This window comes from Eucalyptus grandis, chromosome 8, assembly GCF_016545825.1.
Source record: "Eucalyptus grandis isolate ANBG69807.140 chromosome 8, ASM1654582v1, whole genome shotgun sequence".
Classification (NCBI taxonomy): Eukaryota; Viridiplantae; Streptophyta; class Magnoliopsida; order Myrtales; family Myrtaceae; genus Eucalyptus; species Eucalyptus grandis.
The window spans coordinates 71,318,446-71,342,046 of NC_052619.1; the positions used below are offsets into that span (position 1 = coordinate 71,318,446).

Here is a 23,601-nt window from a genome sequence, read left to right on the forward strand (position 1 = left end):
TTACGGAAGAAAATCAATCGAGTCAGCTCCCCAGTGAATTCATCAAAAGCTGTTTTCATTGCGTATGAATGACAAGTCATGACTGAAAATAATAAAAACCAACTCAATCCCTTCCAAATCTTTTCCTAATCCGTCACTGATTGCATCAAAGATTCGCACGCGGACCCAATCCATGCAAATGAGAAGAGAAAATTACCAGAAAATGAAGACGAGTGAAGATGAAGAAAACCAAATGAAGATGCAGAGCAGGAAGAACCCTCGTTGGCCTGAGTCAGCTGCAACCAAAATGGAAAAGGAAGACCACAATCTGTTAACCCCTCGCGGAACAGATCGGCGGTCACGAAGACGTGGTCGCAGTCCCCGTAGGGAGATCTCCGCCAGGCCGTATCGCGTCTCGTGCTTCCGCTCAGGGTCGCCGTCGCTGCTGGCTCTGGGCGAGCTTATCGCTCGGGTTGTCGCTGATGACGGAGCAGAAAGAATGTGAGAAGAGGGGGGTCAGAGAGAGAGAGAGCAACGGGACCTTGTTATTTTAAAAAACTAGTATTATACAAGAAACAAAAAAAACAGAGAGAGAAAGTTGAAATTTCACAAGAGTGGGTCCCACCTACACCTATACGCACCATTTCGAGAAAATATTCCTCATACTCTAGTAGGTAATCTCTTCCCCGTGATTTCCTGTCCGGTGGTATTCTTATCTTAAAAAAAGCGAAGGGTCCTCTCACTTTTTTCAAATCTCCATACTCATCAGATTCCAGAATCTCCTCCAATCTCTCACATTCTTTTATCGCCAATTTCTCTAGCTTCTTGAAGCTTGAAGGCTCCGAAAACTTTCGCAGGGACCTGCAGCCTTCAATAGAAAGCCTCTTCAGTGATTCTAGCCTACCTCGAATCTCAATCAAACGAGGACAACAACCTAAAACAAGATCAACAAGCTCCTTGGCATTGGTCAGGTCAGGAAACCTCTCTAGCAACGGAAGATTCCTCACACATAAGTAACTCAAGTTTTCCGAATCTTCCAGGCCTTGAATCTCATTGAGCTTCAAACAATGACTTATCACTAATACTTCTATATGCTTGAAGGTTAATGGATCAGGCAGCTTTTCGAGTGATTCACAGTGCCATAAATTGAGAAGCTTCAATGAATCTGGCCCACATTGAACCTCAACTAGTTTAGGACACTTCCTTATATAAAGTCCCCATAACTTCTTCAAGCTGGTCAGGTTGAGCAACTTCACCAGCGATGGAAGACCAACAAGACGAAGGCATGCCAAGTTTTTCAAATGTTGGAGGCCTTGAATCTCCATTAGTTGTCTACAGCAATGGAATTCCAATGTTGATAACTTCTCCAAATACGAAAGATTTATCGACTTTTCCATTAACCCACGCCCATGAATACTGAAGTATGACAAATTTTGGGGAAGCTTAGGTAAGTATTCTAGGTTATCTACAATGAGGAAAAGCATCCTGAGCTTCAAAAGGAGATTAAAATCTGAAGGTAGGGAGATCAGACCATCATAACGCAACCACAAGGTTTGTAGCTTTCTTAATCCTACGATCCAATTGAGGCTTGGAGCTAGAAGGGAAGGAGTTTGACACTCTATATCCAACCTCAATTCTCTCAAATTTAATAGGTTCGAGAGGTCTGGACATCTCATTTGTAGATTATGGTACAAGTATATATTGGTCATACTTTCAAGAAGCTTAGGTATATCGGAAATTCCCGTTTTGCCCGTTAATCTCAAGATTCTCAAAAATGATAGTCTTCCAATGTCACTTGGAATTTCCCCACACAAATATTTACAATCATAAGCTTCAATCTCTTCAAGCTTCTCCAACATCCCAAGGGCACTAGGTAGCTTTTCTAAGATGGTGCTAGAGATTCTTAGTACTCTCAAATTCTTCATTGTCTCTATTGAATTGGGTAACTCTCCTATGCTCGACCGAGAAAGATTCAACTCAATGAGAGAACCAAAATTCCCAATTGAAAATTCACTAATATTTGTACATGACAAGCGAAGATATAACAGTGATGTTGAGCAACTAGCTAAATTGCATTCACTCAGTAATCCACATGAACTTGCACTGAGAGTTTTCAATTTCTTCATTCCTTTCCATTCAGGAATTTTGGTAATCGATGTCTCGTCAAGGAGAAGTTCTGTCAAGGCTTCCAATCCCTCCATCTCATCCGGCAATGTATGAAGTTTCGTACAACCTTCCAAGTTAAAAAACACTAACTGCTTTAACTTACCAATAGACCTATCAACTTGAACCAATTCCTTGCACCCTTGAAGAATCAGTTGCTCTAAATTTTCATGAGCAGAAACGTTAGGAGTTTTATGCAAGTTTCTGCATTTAGTCAAATTTAGAACTTTCAAATTCTTTGCCATCTGTAATGAAGAGAAGAGGTTAATTCTAGATCATTTTGAGATACAGGACAATAAAGTTAATATAGCAAATTCATGTTGAAATAATACCATACCTTGAGGTGGTTCCATCCCTCCCAATCATTTGTAATTTGACTTCGTGATAGATCAAGAATCACTATCTTTTCAAGGGAAAATGTGGTCAACTGGAAAAAGTTGGGAAACTCATGCCATGAGAGATATCTCAAATTCGGAAGGATAAGCAGATTTTTCCGAAACCGCTTGGTTGAAGGACAATGCTGAACAAATTTATGCCATGAGAGCCATCTCAACTTTGGAAGGTTAGATAGATTCCTTTGGAACCAATTGGTTAAAGAAAAATGCTGGACATTTTTCATATCCAAGTCTCCACAATCCACTTGAAGAAACCTTAAATTTGATAGGCTTTCAAATTCTTCCTTCTTAAAGAAGCGTTGAGATCGATGATCAAACTTGAGACATATTGCTTCAACGTTTTCTGTTCCCTGTCAAAGCAAAAAAAAAAAATTAAACAGAAGCTAGTGATCACATAATTGCCTGTCGAAGGGATTCGAATTGAACATACTTCATTAATGTGCATTTTATTTATACTTTCAAATTGATTTATAATATGATTTATAGATGAGCATGTCATCATAGTAAGCAAAACAAGTAACGACTAGGTTCAGATAAAAGTAAATAGCCAAAACCAACATGTATAACTCGTCTCTTTGAATAGGAATAACATGGCATAAACTCTACCTTTGCTATAAGAACATCATTTGCTTGCCCATGATCCCACACCCGACTTTGCTTCTTTGGTCTAAATGTACCAATCCAACAAATGAAATGTCGCCCAATGTCTCTTAACAAATCATGCATCCACAATTGGTCACGTTTTGTAATCTTTATTAACGACATCTGTTGGAGGACATCAAGATAATAGTCAGGTAAAAACCCACAACTTTTCCACATGTGGCTCACAATTTTCACATCAAACCCAATGAAGAAGCAACAAATATCGAGAAATATTTCCTTCGCATGTGGTTGTAATGCATTGATACTGATGTTCAACTTTTCTTCAACCTTTTCATTGGGAATAGTTTCCAGCTTCTCTAATGTGGTCTCCCAAAATTTTCTGTCTTTTCCAGCTAGATATGAACCAATGATCTCAAGAGCCAAAGGAAGATGACCACAGACTTTTACTGCTTTTTCAGGGAGAGGGGCGTATTCTGCTGGAGGATGATCACTTTGAAATGCATGTTTGCTGAATAGTTGAAGAGAATGATCAAAATCCATTCCAATAAGTTCGTGCTTCAACTCAACATCTTTGAGAACTTCTTTGTTTCTTGTGGTAATAATAACCTTACTTCCTCTGCCAAACGAGCATCTGCCCATCCCCACAAGAGCATCCAACTTAGTCTTTTGGTCGACATCATCAAGTAGAAGTATGACCCTTTTAGAGGATAACAAGTCCTTGATCACTTTTTTCCCTTCGTCGATATCATTGATGGTCGGCCGTTTCTTTCCTAGGACACGAGAGGAGTTGATTCTGCAAATTTTCAATTTTCCTATCTCCAACGTTGGACAGGTAGCAACATTTAGTGGAATCAGTGGTCCGTTCACCTATCACCTCCATGATTCTGTCTACTTGATCGTCCATTTGCTCCCAGGAATTAGACCGGTTGTAATGTTTAGTGGAATCAGACAACAGTTTGTTATAGACAATTTTTGCAAGAGTTGTCTTTCCCACACCACCCATACCATGGATACCAACAATCTTTGTTTGAGTGGTCTGCTCACCTATTAATTCCATGATTTTGTCCACGTGATCATCCATTTCAACCAAGAAATCAGGTACTGCCAAGCAGTTCTTTTTCAATTTGATCAAAACCTTCTGAACAACTTCGTTCGTGAACTCGCCTTTGCCTCTGATAGTTTTGAAGGAAAAGAACCAAACTGTTAAATTGAGATGAACAGAAAAATATCTAAGGTACAAACAAACCATGCACAATAATAAATTCAAGTACCTCTCCTTGAGTTCCCATCCCTTTAACGCTCCAACCTTGTTAAGAGCTGCCTTCCAGTTTCGAATAGTCTCATCGGTGTACCGCTGCGTATTTATGTGTGACCAAATGGCTTCACCGTAAGTTGCAGTTTGGTTACGAACCTCGGATGGTGCAACGTCATAGAAAATTGGCATGATCTTTTGTCCCCACTTTTCCTTGCACTCCACCATCTGGACCAACTCCATGAGGCACCATTTACTGGCAGCATATCTTTTAGAAAAGATAGGAATCGAGATTTTAGATTGCTTAATCGCTTGGAGAAGCTCCAGCCCAATCTCTTCCCCAACGCGAAGCTCTTCATCATCTCTATATGCCCGTATTCCAACATCAATAAGGTTGTTGTAAAGGATATCAGTGATGTCGTGGCGAGTATCCGATCCCCTAAAGCTCAAGAATACGTCATAATAAGGTTCCACTGGCTTCTCCATTTTCTGAATTTTCAGAGGACTTGCAACAACTCAATATCGCACCTAGAAAAACTTTTATTATGAAAGTGGGGTGATGATTATCATGATTTCTCTCAGAAATTCTTCTGTTTGAAGTCATTCTATAAAGAAACCTCGATGACAAATGCACGAGCTCTTTCTGGAATTGCACTGGACACCAAACTATGTACAATTATTTTATTAAAAATATAGTAGAGAAGTTGATCCATCTCAATACTAAAGGAAGAAATCTCCAAATTATTGTGAAATGGGTTTCAATACACACTTGAAATTGATTGGTAAAAGGAAACTTTTGAGAAGATAAATCACTGTCGACTTATTTTTGACTTGAATTTTTAATTATGAGACAAAATTTTTCTTAAAGGGTAACATCGAATATCCTCTGCATATAAGTGCCTGCTGTGGCTTGTAGGTTGACTAATTATCTTATTATCTCATAAGAAGTTAAGCCGAAACCGTACTCTTTTAGTTTTACCAAAATCGATTTGACAAGAACATTTCACAACAGTCAATTAGTTGCTCACTTGACCATGATGAGCACAGGCAAAGAATCGCATTCCCTATGACCATCTCATTTGAAAAATGAAATCAAGAAATTACTCTGCAGCTAATTCAACCCCCAACATCAGACTAGTTCTGAAAAGCATAAGCCGATCCCCGATTACAGCCATCTCTTAGGTTCTTAACAAACAGATACAGGGTAAGGGGGGAGCATTAGCTAGGCATGAGGCTTTTATTCACTTCTGTCAGACAGTATCAGCATATCATAGAAAGAGGAGTGGATTACTAATCACTTGTGGAGTTGATAAAACTTGAACAGAAAAAAGAAGCATGAATGCTATAAGTATTTTTCCAGCAAAATAAGTTTGAACACACAAGAGTGCAGGAACGAGAGCCGCATTTTAGAGAAGCTGAGAGTTCTGGTTCACCACAGAGTGCAACATTATAGTCACTCCAGGGTTTACCCGCCAGCTACCGGCTGACGGGGTTCCCTGGGTATCAAAAAAAAAAACATTATAGTCTCTTCAGTGTGCCTCTTCTGTTAAATACAGTGTTGAAGGTATCAATTTTCTGTCTAGGAGTGTTCTTGCTGCTAATAACCAGACAATAGTGTACTAGTTTGTTGTATCGAAGTCTCTTAGAGACACCGGTATCTCTGGCCGCACAAGAAAAATCCCATTAAACAAATCTAATCAACCGATTCCACTCAAATCTAGTTCAGAGCGCCAGCCCAGTTCCTAACAAGCGAAATTCAATCCCTAATTACAAAACCAACAAGCTGATGCATAGAAGTGGCATTGTGTTTCAAGGTCTGAAGCCTGACAGTTGCAAAGATGCAGATGAGCAGGGTTTAAGCATTTGACCAGAGTAAGAGGCTAAAGCTGTTAGTGGTAGACGCAACTAGTAGTGATCAATCATGGAGTCAACTGAAGAAAGAATCGATGCTGATCCGAGAGTCCCTCTCTTGTTTCCATCAAATTCTGCACCTAATTGCATTACAGCACAGACCAAATTCTTAAAAAAGAAGGCAATAAAAGAGAGGAAATTACCGGAGATGGAGGGGGTGAAGATGAAGAGTCCGGATCAAATGCTGAGAAGCAGATAAAGATCCCAAGAATAATCGTTCTTGGCTTTCGAGATCGGCGGAAGAGAGACCAAGACTTCTATGAGACGGTGAATTCACCCTCCCTCGCCGTGCCCTTCCAGGAAAGTGAGGGCTTGCCAGTTGCAGGGAAACTTCAAGCCGACCCCGAAAAAGTGAGTGCGTGGTGCGTTTGACTTTTGAGGTAATCGAGTTGAGTTTCTGGGAAATTTCTGAAGTCCAAAGATTCTTTGGCACGAAAAGCGAGAGCGCAAGAGATTTTCATTGCATATTATTAGTTTAAAAATCATTCAGTTTATACTAATTGATTTTCTCTTAATGACGATGAAACCCTTCTTGTATAGGTGAACCCCAAGCCTGATCAAATTTTACATATACTAAACCTAAAATTTAGAATTCATATATTTTAAGTAATTAAGTTAGATTATGCCAAAGTTATTTACAGTGAATTGGGGAAAATAATACCACAAACGTCATAACTTTCTCACAATACTCATTTTTTTTTTTAAGCAAGCTCACAATACTCATTTGGGGAAAAGTGCCAAAAAGTCCTAAACCTTTTGGGTTTGTGCCGATTTAGTCCTAAACCTTTTTTGGTGCCGATTTAGTCCTAAACCTTTTACGTTGTCAATTAAGTCATTTCCGACCAATTTTGGCCGGATTTTCTTGACCTGGACGTCGGCGGCGGCGTGGCGCGATCGCAGACCGCGTGTATAATTTTTAATAATATTTTAATATTTTTGAATATTTTTATTTTATTTTTCTCTTTTTATTTTTATTTTTATTCTTTTCTTTATTCTTTTTCTTTTTTTCTTTTTCTTTTTTTTCTTTTTTTTTTTTTTTTTTTTTCTTCTCATCTTCTTCCTCCGGCCCGGTCGCCGGAGCTCGGCGGCGCCGAGGCGACGGGGCAAGGTCGACCTCGCCGCCACCTCGCCGGTGGCGCGAGGGGCGACCTCGCGCCGGGCGGGCAAGGCTGCCCTCGCGGCCTAGGTGGCGAGGCTCGCCCTCGCCGGATCGGCGAGGGTCGAGCCTCGCCCATGGCCGGCGAGGGCGAGGCCAGCTGCCTCGGAGAACCCCAGGAATCACAAAAGCCCCACCCCCGACGGATCGCCGCCGTGGGAGAAACAGGTGAAAATCCAAGGCCGGAGCCGCGCGACCGAAGAAACCCCGAGCTCCCGTAAACCCTAGAGACGACGACGACGACGAGCGGAGGAGGGAGGAAATTTCTAGGGCGAGATTGGGATCGGAGAACGGGAGGGGAGGAGTCCCGGCGGCCTTGCGCCGAGCTAGCGGGGCTCGACCCTCGCCGGCCATGAGCGAGGCTCGACCCTCGATCCCGAGGGCGGCGGGCGAGCCCTCGCGCCCGCTGGCGAGGTGGCTGTCGAGGTCGACCTCGCCGGCCGTCGCCTCGGCCGGTCGCCGAGCTCGGCGACCGGCTAGAGGAAGAAGATGAGAAGAAAAAGAAAAGAATAAAATTAAAATTAAAAATTAAAAAAATATTAAAATATTATTAAAAATTGTACACGTCGCGCCGATCGGCCATGTCGGCCGCCACCGGCGTCCGATCAACAAAATCCGGCCAAAATTGGTCGAAAAAGACTGAATTGGCACAATATAAAAAGGTTTAGGACTAAATCGGCACCAAAAAAAGGTTTAGGACTTTTTTGGCACTTTTCCCTACTCATTTGAGTATTATAATTTTATTTGGATTGTTGGAGTGATATAACTTGGGAAAAATCCACAAAAAACCCCCAACTTTACCTAAAGTGATAAATTTATCCTAAATTTTTTTTTTACGTAGCATGAAAAACCCCGAAATTTATTAACCGTGACATATCTACCCGAACTTTCATTTGTGACACAAAAAACCCTAAATTTTCATTTGTGTGACATATTTACCATAAATTATAAGAGCATTCTGGTTTTAAAAGCTTTTTTCTTTTTCTTCCCTCCACCTGGCAAGGGCGGCCCTCGCAAGACGCTGGAGAGGGAGGCCCTCGCCTGATGCCAATGAGGGCCACCCTTGCTTGCGTTGGGCGAGGGGTGCCCTCGCCAAACCCTCGCCAGATTTGGCGAGGGAGGCCCTCACCCGACGTCGATGAGGGCCGCCCTCACCCGACACCAGTGAGGGCAGCCCTCACTGACGCCGGCTTCCCTCCGCCGGGACCGATAGAGAAAAGAAGAAGAAAAAAATAGAAAGTATAAGACAAACATGTCCTTAATGGGGTAAATGTGTCACAATTTGCAAAGTTTGAGGTTTTTCGTGTCAAAAAAAAGTTTGGGTAAATTTGTCATTTTAAGCAAAGTTTAGGGTTTTTGGTGGTCTTTTCCCATGTAGCTTTTGTTCGGGACTCACTTAAGCACTCTAACTTGATTTTTTATTACTTGAGTGTTATATAACATTTTAATCCATCGCTTATGCCATAACTTTTTAAAATCGTTCACCTAGATACTGAAACTCATATTTGTACTTAAATTTTCTAAAAGTTGTATCACTTTCGCAATCAATTAAAAGTCATGATACTCAAGCGAACATTTTCTTAGAATATTCAAGACTCAAATAATCGAAAAAAAAAATAGTTATAACAATTAGGAAAATGACGCATAAAAATTATAGCACCTATAATATTATCATCTCTCAAAAGCTGCATACGGCCAAAAAGGAATAAAGCACCAAAAATATTTTATGTTTAATCACAATAGTGTGTTTGGTCAGCACTTAGTAGGTTGGGTAGCCACCCGACCTTATATGTTGTCGGAATATTAGGGGTGAAATGGTGACGTCAATATCCGCACTACAAGTCATCCTGAAACTTATTTTTTACCAAGGAAACTTTTAAGAAAAATCTAGCCATCCTACGGTCCAATCATTGGAAATTATGACCGGCTATAGATATCACGAAATTATAAGTAAATCACGAACTTCAAAATATTAGTCAACTTAACTTATATTTATAAATTATTTATGGTTAAACATAAAATTAATAATATGTTTATATGCATCAATGCTGATCAATCAACAAAAGAGTTATTCCATTGTTTTTAAACAATGACTAGGAAATTAATTTAAATTGCTAGCACAATATTATACTATAGATATCTAAATCTAAAGTGAATGCAATCATATTGTAATATCTATATTTAATATTGATATTTTTATTACATTTTATTCTCAAATTGTTTTTCATAAAATCTCTTATTCGTTTCATTGCCTACATCTATGTCAGCTCTTACATTAATTTATCAATGAAAGTAATGAGATTTAATGGCTTAATTCATTTACTCATTATTTCCCTTTTGTCGTACCAAAGACGATGTGAGGGAGTGAAAATCACAATATTTCTATGCATTATAATTAATTAATCCTCGTCCAATTACTTTTCTTTTTGGATCACCATTTGGTAATTGATACGGTAGTAGTTAGTGCACTATTTTTTTCTTTTACAGAAAGCCAATCTTTCAGCTTCTCAGTATTTTTTTTGGTCGGTCTTAAGCTTCTCAATATTGTTCATGAACAAACATGTTGGCTTCTAGAAGCTGGAATGGTCGAGTAGCTTTTTCGACCCAGTCAACATGAGGCATCTCCAAATTGTTTTGCTCTGCCTTGAATCTCAACCAGTTTAGCACAACTCCATGGGAGAAGTTTAGGACAACGTCTTCAGTGATGGCAGACCTGCAAGCATTAGCAATAGTATACAATCCCCTGCATCAAAATTGTTTAGTGGTTTTTTTAATTCTAGAATTTCTATCAACTCAATTCGATAGAGATGATGCTGTCATTTTGCCTAATATAGTATTGAGGATCATATCGCAGCCATGTCGAAAGGTATCAAGTAGTACTCATGGTGAAGTTCTTAGATCAAATCAGCTGAGACAAACTAAATCTAAGGCAAGGAAAAAAGAGCTAGTGGAAAGTTTAGTTATCTAATTTTCTGTCAATTTTATCCCTCAAAAGTTTGTGTGCTTTGGAATCTCTAGTTTCTTACAGCACTTGGGAAGTTTGCAATTCAATTTTTACTCCCTCACTCTCACAACCGCTATAGGAAAGAATACGAACTGTGGGGAGGAAGAATTCGCATCTGAAACATTGACAGTCTGCACCTGAGGCAATGGTAGGAACAGAAGATCCACAGAAGAAGCAATACGAAGAAAAACCTTCAACGTTGGAAGCTTAGCTTGGATACAATAGTAACACAATTGAGAGAAGAAATGTTTATACCATATTTTCTGATTGTTACATGTGTATATGGAGCTTGCCACATATAGAGTTTTTGAGTTACTGGCCAACCACTGAAATCAGGTGCGCAACCAACGTTTACATTCTACCATTAACCAAACTCAGAACATAAAAGTATCCTAACAACAACAAAAGATGCTCAGACAAGTAGGATTTCGCAAGATCGGTTTGCATCTTTTCCTTCAAGTCCACCACCATCAGAACTCAGAGAATCTTCTACCTCCTCACGCTTGTGTATATAAAAGATTTTAGCTTCTTGAAGCTTGATGGATCTGGTAACTTCTCCAAAGATTTAAAAGAACCTATCCAAAGTTGCCTCCAACGATTTTAGTCTGCCTTCGATCTCAACCACCCTAGGACATCACTGCAGAGAAAATTTCTGGAGCTTCTTTAAGTTGGTCGGGACAGGCAACTTGTCCATAGATGGAACTCCTCCAAGCTTTAAGGCACTCAGGTTCTCCAAAACTTGGAGGCCTCTGAACTCTCCCACTTTAAAGCAATGAGCAACTTCCAAATCTGACAGTGCCTTCAAATTTGAAGGGTCTATTGATGTTTTTATTTCCCTGCATGATTCGGTATCTAAGCACAGCAAATTTGGGGGAAGGCCAGGTCGGCATTGCAGCTTCTTGGAGAGGACCATTTCCGGTTCCTTGAGCTGTGAAAGAAGAATGATGTGTGAAGATGGGTGATGAAATAATGAGATTCCAACAGCAAGGATTCCAGCTTCCCTAACCTTCTAAGCTACGAAGGACTTGGAGATTCAATGAATTTAGAAGCATCATGGAAATTGTCAAAACCTGAATGTTACATACAATTTGAATATCAAATTAATAAATAACTTAACATCAAATGAATGTCTACAATGAGATTCTAACAGCAAGGATTCCAGCTTCCCTAACCCTGTACAGAAGATCCACCTTAAAAAGATATGTAGATGTGCAAATCTAAACGTCTCTACTTCTAAAATGGGAGGCCTACTCACTACTCGTCGACCTGAGAACACAATAATAACAATTGGCAAATAAGGTCACATATCATTTATATGACCAAATCTCATCATGCGTAGATATCAGTAGATCATCGATATACACAAGTAAATATTTATTCTCTACTCGTTAATAGCCACGACTCATCTCGACTAAATCAATGTACAGCTGCTTATTTATGTGTGACTTAATGGCCTCACCGTAAGTTGCAGTCTGCTTACGCACCACCCATGGTTCAATGCCATAGAAAATTGGTATGATTTTTTGTCCCCACTTTTCCTTGCACTCCACCATCTGGACCAATTTCATGAGGCACCATTTACTAGCAGCATATCCTTCAGAAAATATAGGAATCGAGATTTTCGACTGCTTAATCGCTTGAAGAAGCTCCAGGCCAATTTCTTCCCCAATGCAAAGCTCTTCATCATCTCTGTATGCTCATATTCTGGCATCAATGAGGCCGTTGTAAAGGACATCAGTGATGCCATGGCGAGTATCTGGTCCTCTGAAGCTCAAGAATACTTCATAATAAGGTTCCACTGGCTTTTCCATTTCCTGAATTTTCGAAGGACTTGCAACGGCTTGATATCCCACCCGAAAAACATTTACTATGAAAGTGGGGTGATGATTATCATGATTTCTCTCAGAAACTCTTCTGTTTTAAGTCATTCTAAAAAGCAATCTCGGTGACAAATGCATGAAATCCTTCTGGCATTGCACTAGACACCAAAATATGCCCAATTATAATAGAGAAGTTGACCCATCTAAATACTAAAGGAAGAAATCTCCAACTTATTGCGAAATTATGGGTCTTAGTTCACACTTGAAATTGATTGGAAAAAGGAAAATTTAGAGAAGATAAATCACTGTCGACAAATTTTTGTCTTAAACTTTTTACTTACGAGATAAATTTTTTCTTAAAAGGTAAAGTTGAATGTCCCCCTGCACATAAGCGCCTATTGTGGCTTGTAGGTCGACTAATTATCTTATTATCTCATAAGAAGTTATGCCGAAACCGTCCTCTTTTAGTTTTGCCAAAATCAATTTGACAAAAAGATTCCACAACAGTCGATTGGTTGCTTACTTGAACTTAATGGGTGCAGGCAAAGAATCGCAGTCCCCTATGACTAAAAGTTAGGCACAAGGCTACTATTCACATCTGCCAGACAGCATCAGCGTATCAGAAAAAGAGGAGCGGATTACTAATCACTTGTGAAGTTGATAAAAGTTCAACAGAAAAAAGAAGCATGAATGCTGTAACTATTTTTCCAGCAAAATAAGTTCGACCACACAGGAGTGCAGAGACGACAGCTGCAATTTACAGAAGCGGAGAGTTCCGGTTCACCACAGAGTGCAACATTATAGTGTATTCAATCTGTCTCTACCGTTAAATAGAGAGCTGAGGGTATCAATTTTCTACCGTTCTTAATTCTAATCGCTAGAAATTATGGTACCAAAATATCTTAAAGATACGAGTATCTCTGTTCAAAAAAAAAAAAAAAAACATCAAACAAATGAAATCAACAGATCCACTCAAAACTAATTTAGCTTTTAGCGACAGTAATTCACGCCAAAACTCAGAGAGAGAGAGAGAGAGAGAGAGAGAGAGAGAACACGGGTGGCGAGCTCGCAAGACTGAGTGTTGTCGATGATGGAACCGGACTCGCCTCCGCCTTCGCTGCAGCTGCCGCCGCCGCCGCCGAGGAGCTCACTCTGAGGCTCGACACCGCTCGTCTCCGCTTCAGCTTCGTGCCGTCTTTTCTTCTTCGCCATTCCTGCTCTCCGATATCACAAAGTTCCGATTTTTCGACAAGGTACGAGGTCGACTGGTGAAGGGTTTAGGCGTCGATGTTGGTGGTGGTATTGCGTTTCAGGATCTGAGGCCTGACAGTTGCATAGATGGAAGTGGATGAGCAGGGCTTTAGCATGAACGTTCTCGGCCTTTGAGATCGGCAGAAGAGAGACAAAGACTCCTATCAAACGGTGAATTCAGCCTCCCTCGCCGGGCCTCAAAACGGGAGGCGGGCTCGGGCTACGCTACACCAAAACGGAAAGTTGAGTGATATGGACGGCCCTGATTTCTCCGGCTACCGAATGGAGAATCCTCGCTGTCGACTGTCGAGTGAAAGGGCTGGTTAAGTTTCTTGGGCCTTAACGTTGGTGATTGGAGATGGGCAAGGCCCACAATCCATGTGGGGAATGCAGCGCATAAAACGAGCAGTCTGGCCCAAGGCCTTAAGATCCACAGCAGAAGCAATACGAAAAACCCTTCTACGTTGGAAGCTTAGCCTGGATTCGATAGTAACACAATCGGGAGAAGAAATATTTGTACTGATGTTTTCTGATTATTACATAAGCATAAGGAGCTTGCAATATACAGAGTTTTGAGTTGCCGGCCAACCACTGAAATCAGGTGCGCAACTTACATTTACATTCTCTACCATTAACCAAACTCAGAAGTCCAAGAGATAAAAGTATCCTGAAAACAACAAAAAGATACTCGGACAAGTTGGATTCCGCAAGATCAGACTGCCTCTCTTCCTTCATATCCTCCACCGATCATCAGAACTCAGAGAATCTTCTACCTTCTCACGCTTGTGTATACAAAAAGATTTTAGCTTCTTGAAGCTTGATGGATCCGGTTTAGTCTGCCTTGGATCTCGACCACTTTAGGACATCACTGCAGATAAAATTTCTGGAGCTTCTTCAAGTTGGTCAGGTCAGGCAACTTGTCCATAGATGGTACTCCTCCAAGCTTGAAGGCACTTGGGTTCTCCAAAACTCGGAGGCCTCTGAACTCACTTTAGGGCAATGAAGCCGAGTTATCCAGACAAGTGGAAAGGAAAGAACGGCTTATACTGCGTGGGACTGTTGAGGAGAGGGTTCTTGGGAGCTTCTCTCGACGCCCAGGGGCAACTTCCAAATCTGACGGCGCCTTTGAATTTGAAAGGTCTATTGATGTTTTTATTTCCCTGCATGATTCAGTATCTAAGTACAGCAAATTTGGGGGAAGGCCAGGTCGGCATTGCAGCTTCTTGGAGGGGACCAGTTCCTGTTCCTTGAGCTATGAAAGAACAATGATGTGTGAAGATGGGACGACGAAATAATGAGATTTCAACAGCAAGGATTCCAGCTTCCCTAACCTTCCAAGCTACCAAGGACTTGGAGCTTCAATGAATTTGAAAGCATCATCGAAATTGTCAAAACCTGAATTTTACATATAATTTGAATATCGAATTAATAAATAACTTAACATCAAATGAATGTCTACAGTGAGATCCTAACAGCAAGGATTCTAGCTTCCCTAACCTTGTACAGAATATTCACCTTAAAAAGATATGTAGAAGCACAAATCTACATGTCCCTAAACTCCAAACCAACCAATATGTATAATATTTTTTAGGGAGTGAGTTTAAGTTCAGTAAATGAAAGCTCTACTTCCAAAATGGGAGGCCTACTCACTACTTGAACCGAGAACACAACAATAACAATTGGCAAATAAAGTCATATATCATTATATGACCAAATCTCATGATGCATAGATATCAGCAGCTCATCGATATACACAAGTAAATATTTATTCCCAACTCGTTAATAGCCATGACTCATTCGACGGACTCAACCAACAAGATATCGTAACCACTAAATAATGCAGGACGAAATCATAAATACATACCACACTTCAACCCATTCATCACATGTATCCTCCAACGATGATAAATACAGTAGAAACACATAACGATGCCTATTCGTGGACTCATTCTCATCAAGATTCATACCCATTCTATTTTATTTCTTTTCTCAATCTTGGACCTTAAATTCATAACGTCAAGTATGGGCTATTTAATTCACATTATGTCACGGAAGTCATATCATTTCACGTATGAATCATTGCACTTCATGTCCTCCAACCCTATAGAGACCCACCCTAAACAGTAGAATAATCATTTTCTCCAGAGTCTTATATACATACACAGGAAAATTAACTGCAGTGCTGGTATATTACTAACAACACTTGCAGAATTTCCATGGAGTTGGTAATTTACTTAATTATTAGAATATTGGTAAATTCCTAATAGTCTTGTTCATTCACTTACGACAATGGTAAAATTTCAAAGGAGTTGATAATTTACGACTTCCTTATATCGATAAATTTCTGATAGTGTTAGTAATTTATTTAATATTCAGGTAGAATATAAGAAGATTTGGTAATTTACCAAATTAGTGGAAATACGATAAATTTATGATTATATTGATAATTTACAACTGATTCACCAAACAAGCAGGTAACCAGTCTTTTTTTTTTTTTAAACCAGCAAAATTGGAATTCTACCAACACGGAAAATTTTCAATTTTCCAACCCACGGCACCGTAGAATTTTGCCCGGAAGTTTCTACATCTCTACTTCTTCGACAAGAACTTAAATCCCAACTGATAATTTCAATTACTGAAACTTGATACGTAGTCATTAATCATTCATAAGCCCCTGTAGAAATCTGTTTTAAGTTATGAAAACTAAAGGACCTTTGAGACCATTGCACATGATCATTAACTAGGGAGGGTTATGTTCATGCTAGGCACAATGTTTTGCCCCTACTTCTTCATTTCTTCAATGTGAAATTTTCATGGGAAATCCGCAACAATTCTGTGAATATGGTTGCTGATGTCTAATTGAATTCGTGACACTGAATGCAACACATTGAACATTAAAATCTGCGAATAAATTCTGGAGCAAGTTATCTTGAATCCTCAATGAATTTCTCCCATGACGAGATTAATTACTAATTGCACCCGCTAAAAATTTTAGAAGTAGGACCACAACAGAACATAAAAAGAAGAAAGAAATTGCAGAACCAATCGATTATAGGAAGTTTTCATGCCTTCCAGGACAATATTTCGGTTTCAGCTAGACCTTGACAAGCTCAGAAGAACAACTGATTCCCCATGTATGTTTTGAACTAGTTCCTAAGGAGCGAAAATCAATCCCCTAATTGGTGCAGAAGTTAATTGACGCACAGGAGTAGCAATGTGTTTCATAGAATGCGACTTGTGGTTTAGACCAAAGCTATTAAAGATTAGAAACAGATGGAAAAAAATCAATCGAGTCAGCTCCCTAGTGAGTTCATCGAAAGGCTGTTTTCATTGCGTATGAATGATAAGTCGTGACTGAAAATAATAAAAACAACTCGATCCGTTCCAAATCTTTTCCTAATGCATCACTGATTGCATCGAAGTTTCGCACGCGGACCCAATTCATGCAAAATGCGAAGAGAGAAAATTACCAGAGAAGGGATTCAGGTGAAGATGAAGAAAACTAAATGAAGATGGCAGAGAAGGAAGAACCCTCGTTGGCCTCAGTCAGCTGCAACCAAAATGGAAAAGGAAGACCACGGTCTATTAACCCTTCGTGGGAACAGAGCGGCAGGCAGGAAGACGTGGTCGCAGTCCCCGGAGGGAGATCTCCGCTGGGTCGGATCGCGTCTCGTGATTCGGCTAGGAGTCGCCGTCGCTGCTGGCTCTGGGCGAGCTTCTCGCTCGGGTCGTCGCTGATGAGGGGAGGAAGACGAAGTATGGAGAACGCGAGAGGGCGAGAGAGAGAGAGAGGAAGAGAGAGCGCAACGGAAGAAAAATGAAAGACAAAAAAAAACAAAAAGAGAGAGAGAGAGAGAGAGAGAGAAAGAGAGAGAGTTGAAATTTCTTAAGAGTGGGGTCCCACTTACGCACGTCATTTCGAGATAATATTCCTCACCACTCCAGTTCGATATCTCTTCTCCGTGATCCTCTGCGCACGTAACCATGCCTGTGATATCCGCCTACTCTCACTTTTTTCAAATATCTGTACTCATCGGATTTTAGGATCTCCTCCAATTTTTCACAATCTTCTATAGACGAGTACTGTAGCTTCTTGAAGCTTGAAGGATCAGAAAACTTTCGCAGGGACCTGCACTTAAAAATATCAAGTCCCTTCAATGATTCTAGCCTACCTCGAATCTCAACTAGACAAGGACAATCATATAAGTCAAGATGCTCGAGCTCCTTGTTGTTGGTCAGGTCAAGCAACTTATCTAGCAACGGAAGACCCCACAAACATAAGTCTATTAAGTTCTCCGAATTTTCCAGGCCTTGAATCTTTTTCAACTTCGGACAGCGAGATATATCTAAGTTTTCTATATGCTTGAAGGTTAGTGGATCAAGCAGCTTTGCAAGTGATTCACACTTCTCTAAATAGAGCTCCTTCAACGATTCTAGATGACCTCGAACCTCAACCAATTTAGGACAACCAACTATCGCAAGGCTCCAGAGTTTCTTCAAGCCTGTCAAGTCAGGCAACTTCACAAGCAATGGAAGATTAGCAAGGTCAAGCCTCTGCAGGTTTTTCAAATGTTCGAGGTCTTGAATCTTTATTAGCTGTTCACAACCATCATCTTTCAATTCTAATAACTTCCCCAAATATGAAAGATTTATCGACATTAACTGCTGCCCAACAAAATGGAAGTATGACAAATTCTGGGGAAGCCAAGGTAGGCATCCTAGGCTATTTAGGACAAGTTTGAGCTTCCTAAGCTTCGCGAGGAGATTAAAATTTGAAGGTAGGGTGACTAGACCATCACCACCCAACCACAAGGACTCTAGCTTTCTTAACTCTCCAATCCAATTGAGGCTTGGAGCTAGATCAAAAGGGTTTTGATACTTCACTTCCAACACCAAAACTCTCAAATTTAATAGGTTCGAGAGATCTGGACATCTCATCCGTCGATTACCGGTCAGGTATAGTTCGGTCATACTTTCAGGAAGCTTAGGTATATTGGAAATTCCCGTTCCCGTCAACCTCAAGATTTTTAGAAACGACAATCTTCTGATCTCAGTTGGAATTTCCCCATACAAAAATTGACAATCGCCAGCTTCAATCTCTTCAAGCTCTTCCAACATCCCAAGGGCGCTAGGTAGCTTTTCTAAGATGGAGTGAGAGAGCCTTAGTACTCTCAAATTCTTCATTGTCTCTATTGAGTTGGGTAACTCTCGTATTTTCGTCCAACAAAGATTCAACTCAATGAGAGATCCAAAATTTCCAAATGGAAGTTCACTAATTCCGGTACTTGTGAAGTTAAGATATGATAGTGATGTTGAGCAACCAGCTAAATTGCATTCACTCAGTAATCTACAATAAGCCGCACCGAGAGTTTCCAATTTCTCCATTCCTTTCCATTCAGGAATGTTGGTAATAGATGTGTGATCAACAAGAAGTTCCGTCAAGGCTTCCAATTCCTCCATCTCGTCTGGCAATGTGTGAAGTTTCCCACAATATTTCAAGTTTAATAACACTAAATGCTTTAACTCACCAATAGACCTATCAACTTGAACCAGTTCTCTGCACCCTTCAAGAATCAATTGCTCTAACTTTTGATGAGCGGAAAAGTTAGGAGTTCTAAGCAAGTTTTTGCAATCGGTCAAATTTAGAACCTTCAAATTCTCTGCCGTCTGTAATGAAGAGAAGAGGTTGATTCTGAATCATTTAGAGATATAGGGAAGCAAAGTCAATAGAACAAATTCATTTTGAAATAATACCATACCTTGAGGTGGTTCCATCCCTCCCACTCATCTGAAATTTTACTCCTTGATAGATCAACAATCACTAGCTTCTTAAGAGAACGTGCGGTGAACTTGAAAAAGATAGGAAAGTTATGCCATGAGAGCCATCTCAATTTCGGAAGCATGATTGGATTCCTCTGGACCTAGTTGGTAGAAGGAAAATGCTGACCGTTGGTCTCCTCCGAGTCTACACAATCCACTTGAAGAAATCTTAATTTTGATAAGATAGATTTTCCATTCTCAATGGAGTCTTGAAATTGATGATTAAACATGAGACGTATTGCTTCAACATTTTTTCTTCCCTGCCAAAAAAATAATAATATCTAAAACTAAATAGAAGCTAGTGATCATATAATTGCTTGTTGAAGGCATTCAAGTTGAATACATTTGAGGAATGTATATCTTATATATAATTTAAAATTAATTTACAATATAATTTACAAATGAGCATGTCATCGTACTAAGCACACAAGTAACGACTCGGTTCAGATAGAAGCAAATAAGCAAAGTCAACGTTTTTAACTCGTCTCTTTGAATAGGAATAACAGTGTGAACACCTTACCTCCTCTGTTTCTAGAACATCAATAGCTTCTTCATGATCCCACACCCGACTCTGCTTCTCTCTAGCTCTCTCACGAACGATGACTCGCCCAAGGTCTCTTAACTGATCATGCACCCACAGTTGGTTACCTTTTGCGATCTTTATTAATGACCTCTGTTTGAGGACTTCAAGAGAACATTCAGGGAAAAACTCACAGCTGTCCCACATGTAAGTCACAATTCTCACATTGAACCCAACAAAGAAGCAACAGACATCAAGAAATATTTCCTGCTCTTGAGTTTCTAATGCCTCGAAACTGATGTTTAACTTATTTTTAACCTTTTCATTGGGAATGGTCTCCAGCTTCTTTAACACATTCTTCCATTTATTTATGTCATTTCTATGCAAAAGTGAACCTATAATTTCAAGAGCCAAAGGAAGATGACCACAGATTTCTACTGCTTTTTGCGAGAGGGAGACATATTCTGCTGGAGGAGAATCTCTTCCAAAGGCATGTCTGCTAAACAGTTGAAGAGAATGACCAAAATCCATTTCAGTAAGTTCATGTTGAAAATCAACAACTTTGAGAAGTTCCTTGTCTCTTGTAGTAATAATAACCTTACTTCCTCTGCTGAACCAACATTCACCTGTCCCCACAAGAGCCTCCAGCTGAGTGTTTTGGTCGACATCATCAAGTAAAAGTAAAACCTTTTTAGAGGATAACCTATTCTTGATTTCAGTAATCCCTTCATTAATACTCTTGATGGATGGGCATTCCTTTCTTAGGACGTCGGAGATGAGTTGATTCTGCAAACTAACAATCTTTGTTTCTCGAATGTTAGATAGGAAGCAACAGTTATCAAAATCAGCCAACAGTTTATTATAGAGAATTGTGGCAAGAGTTGTCTTTCCGACACCACCCATACCATAGATACCAACAATCTTTGTTCCGGTGGTCTGTTCGCCTATCTTTTCCATGATTTGGTCCACTTGATCATCCATTTCAACCAAGCAATTAGTTACTGCCAGGTAGTTCTTTTTCAACTCGATCAAAAGCTTCTGAACAATTTCTTTTGTGAACTCGCCTTTGCCTCTGATAATGTGGAAGGCAACAGAACCAAACTGTTAAATCAAGATTAAGAGAATAATATCTAAGGTACAAGCAAACCATGCACAATAATAAATTCAAGTACCTCTCCTTGAGTTCCCATCCCTTTAATTTTCCAACCTTGTTGAGAGCGGCCTTCCAGTTCTGAATAGTCTCATTAGTGTACAGCTGCTTATTTACGTGTGACTGAATGGCCTCGCCATAAGTTCTAGTCTGCTTACGAACCTCGGATGGTTCAACGTCATAGAAAATTGGCATGATCTCTTGTCCCCACTTTTCCTTGCACTCCACCATCTGGACCAACTCCATGAGGCACCATTTACTGGCAGCATATTGTTTAGAAAAGATAGGAATCGAGATTTTTGACTGCTTAATCGCTTGGAGAAGCTCTGGGCCAATATCTTTCCCAACGCGAAGCTCTTCATCATCTCTGTATGCTCGTATTCCGGCATCAACAAGGCTGTGGTAAAGGTAATCAGTGATGTCGCGGTGAGTATCGGATCCTCTAAAGCTCAAGAATACTTCATGATAAGGTTCCATTGGCTTCTCCATTTCCTGAATTTTCGAAGGACTTGCAACGACTTGATATCCCACCTGAAAAACATTTACTATGAAAGTGAGGTGATGATTATCATGATTTCTCTCAGAAACTCTTCTCTTTAAAGTCATTCTAAAAAGCAATCTCAATGAAAAATGTGTGAGCTCCTTCTGGCATTGCACTAGACACCAAAATATGTCCAATTATGGTAGAGAAGCTGACCCAGCTAAATACTAAAGGAAGAAATCTCCAACTTATTGCGAAATTATGAGTTTTAGTTCGCACTTGAAATTGATTGGAAAAAAGGAAAATTTAGAGAGATAAATCACTGTCAACATATTTTTGTCTTAAACTTTTTACTTATGAGATAATTTTTTTCTTAAAAGGTAAAGTTGAATGTCCTTTGCACATAACCGCCTGCTGTGGCTTGTAGGTTGACTAATTATCTTATTATCTCATAAGAAGTTATGCCGAAACCGTCCTCTTTTAGTTTTACCAAAATCGATTTGACAAAAAGATTCCACAATAATCGATTGGCTGCTCACTTGAACTTAATGGGCACAGGCAAAGAATTGCAGTCCCCTATGACTAATAGTTAGGCACGAGGCTACTCTTCACATCTAACAGACAGTATCAGCATATCAGAAAAAGAGGAGCGGATTACTAATCACTTGTGAAGTTGATAAAAATTCAACAGAAAAAAGAAGCATGAATGCTATAACCATTTTTCCAGCAAAATAAGTTTGACCACACAGGAGTGCCAGGAGTGCAGGGATGACAGCTGCATTTTATGGAAGCGGAGACTTCCGGTTCACAACAGAGTGCAACATTATAGTGCATTCAATCTGTCTCCAGTGTTAAATACAGAGTTGATGGTATCAATTTTCTGCCTAGGGGTGTTCTTACTGCTAATCGCTGGAAATTATGGTACCGAAATATCCTAAAGATACGAGTATCTCTGTTCACCAAAAAAAAAAAGAGATCCCATCAAACAAATGAAATCAACAGATCCACTCAAACTAACTTAGCTTTTAGCACCAGCAATCCACGCGAAAACTCAGAGAGAGAGAGAGAGAGAGAGAGTACGCGGGTGGCGAGCTCGTAAGACTGAGCGTTGTCGATGATGGAACCGGACTTGCCTCCGCCTTCGCTGCCGTCGCCACCGCCCTTCCTCCTCTTCTTTGGCTCGTCGTCGCGAGGGCCGCCACCGCTGCCGCCGCCGTTGAGGAGCTCAGTCCGAGGCTCGACACCGCTCGCCTCCGCTTCAGCTTCGGGCCGTCTCTTCTTCTCCACCATTCCTGCTCTCCGATATCACAAAGTTTCGATTTTTTGACACGGTACAAGGTCGACTGGTCAAGGGTTTAGGCCTCGATCTTGGTGGTGGTATTGTGTTTCAGGATCTGAGGCCTGACAGTTGCATAGATGGAAGTGGATGAGCAGGGTTTTAGCATGTGACTCATGAGTTAGAGGCTAAAGCTATTAGTGTTAGACGCAACTGGCAGTGATCAATCACGGAGTCAACTGAGGAAAGAACTGATGCTGATCTGAGAGTCCCTCTCTTGTTTCCATCAAATTCTGCATCTAGTTGCATTACGGAACAGACCCAATTCGTTAAAAAGAAGGCAATCAACGAGAGGAAGTTACCGGAGATGGAGGGGCTGAAGATGAACAGTCCGGATCAAATGCTGAGAATCAGATAAAAGATCCCAAGAATAAGCGCTCTGGCTTTTGAGGTCAGCTGAAGAAAGACAAAGACTTCTATTAGACGGCGAGTTCACCCTCCTTCGCCGTGTCCTTCCACGAAAGCGAGGGCTTGCTAGTTGCCAGGAAACTTCAAGCCGACCGTGTGAAGAGAAAATATTCAGTGGTTCGTGCGCGCCACGTCAGCTGATGACGTGGCGCGCACGAACCATTCAGATACCGACACCTGTTATGTGGGACCCGCTAAAAAATGAAAGGATTCGGTCGGCTCGGCTCGGCTCGCTGGCAGAAGAAAAGACAAGTCACGCAAAGCTCCCGCCCAAAAGACCATCATCTCTCCTCTTCAATTGAATCTTCTGCAATTTTTTCTCTCTCTCTCTCACTTTCTCTCTCCTCGCGGG

At 40.5% G+C, this 23,601-nt stretch overlaps 3 protein-coding genes and 1 long non-coding RNA gene across 14 annotated transcripts; all 4 read right to left on the minus strand.

Annotated features, from left to right (window-relative positions):
- Positions 1 to 23,331, minus strand: LOC104429536 (TMV resistance protein N). 7 transcript variants are annotated; one of them, XM_039299389.1, is made up of 6 exons: positions 23,144 to 23,328; positions 4,412 to 4,881; positions 3,144 to 4,312; positions 2,480 to 2,887; positions 605 to 2,387; positions 1 to 458 (listed from the first exon to the last, which is right to left on the minus strand). In XM_039299389.1, exons 3-6 carry the CDS (start codon positions 3,777 to 3,779, stop codon positions 193 to 195), a joined length of 3,093 nt encoding a protein of 1,030 aa, XP_039155323.1. In that variant the 5' UTR covers positions 3,780 to 4,312; positions 4,412 to 4,881; positions 23,144 to 23,328; the 3' UTR covers positions 1 to 192. The 7 variants fall into 7 exon arrangements, with proteins under 7 accessions (XP_039155323.1, XP_039155324.1, XP_039155322.1 ...); XM_039299390.1 differs by lacking the exon at positions 23,144 to 23,328 and adding an exon at positions 6,447 to 6,706 and having other exon boundaries at positions 4,412 to 4,831; XM_039299388.1 differs by lacking the exon at positions 23,144 to 23,328 and adding an exon at positions 6,447 to 6,706.
- On the minus strand, positions 3,886 to 4,878 carry LOC104423621 (TMV resistance protein N-like). The gene is made up of 2 exons (XM_039300315.1): positions 4,412 to 4,878; positions 3,886 to 4,312 (listed from the first exon to the last, which is right to left on the minus strand). The coding sequence occupies exons 1-2, from the start codon at positions 4,876 to 4,878 to the stop codon at positions 3,886 to 3,888; spliced, it is 894 nt and encodes a 297-aa protein (XP_039156249.1).
- Positions 10,656 to 13,328, minus strand: LOC120285963. 4 transcript variants are annotated; one of them, XR_001981708.2, is made up of 3 exons: positions 11,923 to 13,328; positions 11,470 to 11,533; positions 10,663 to 11,391 (listed from the first exon to the last, which is right to left on the minus strand). It is a non-coding gene; the product is annotated as an uncharacterized LOC120285963 (long non-coding RNA). The 4 variants fall into 4 exon arrangements; XR_001981707.2 differs by having other exon boundaries at positions 11,636 to 13,328; XR_001981705.2 differs by having other exon boundaries at positions 10,656 to 11,533.
- LOC108955546 (disease resistance protein RPV1-like) lies at positions 14,046 to 19,462 on the minus strand. Of its 2 annotated transcripts, XM_039299395.1 has the most exons (5): positions 19,294 to 19,462; positions 17,443 to 19,201; positions 17,005 to 17,268; positions 14,866 to 14,929; positions 14,046 to 14,786 (listed from the first exon to the last, which is right to left on the minus strand). In XM_039299395.1, exons 1-2 carry the CDS (start codon positions 19,435 to 19,437, stop codon positions 17,468 to 17,470), a joined length of 1,878 nt encoding a protein of 625 aa, XP_039155329.1. In that variant the 5' UTR covers positions 19,438 to 19,462; the 3' UTR covers positions 14,046 to 14,786; positions 14,866 to 14,929; positions 17,005 to 17,268; positions 17,443 to 17,467. The 2 variants fall into 2 exon arrangements, with proteins under 2 accessions (XP_039155329.1, XP_039155328.1); XM_039299394.1 differs by having other exon boundaries at positions 17,005 to 19,201.
- Positions 23,332 to 23,601: the final 270 nt, after the last annotated feature.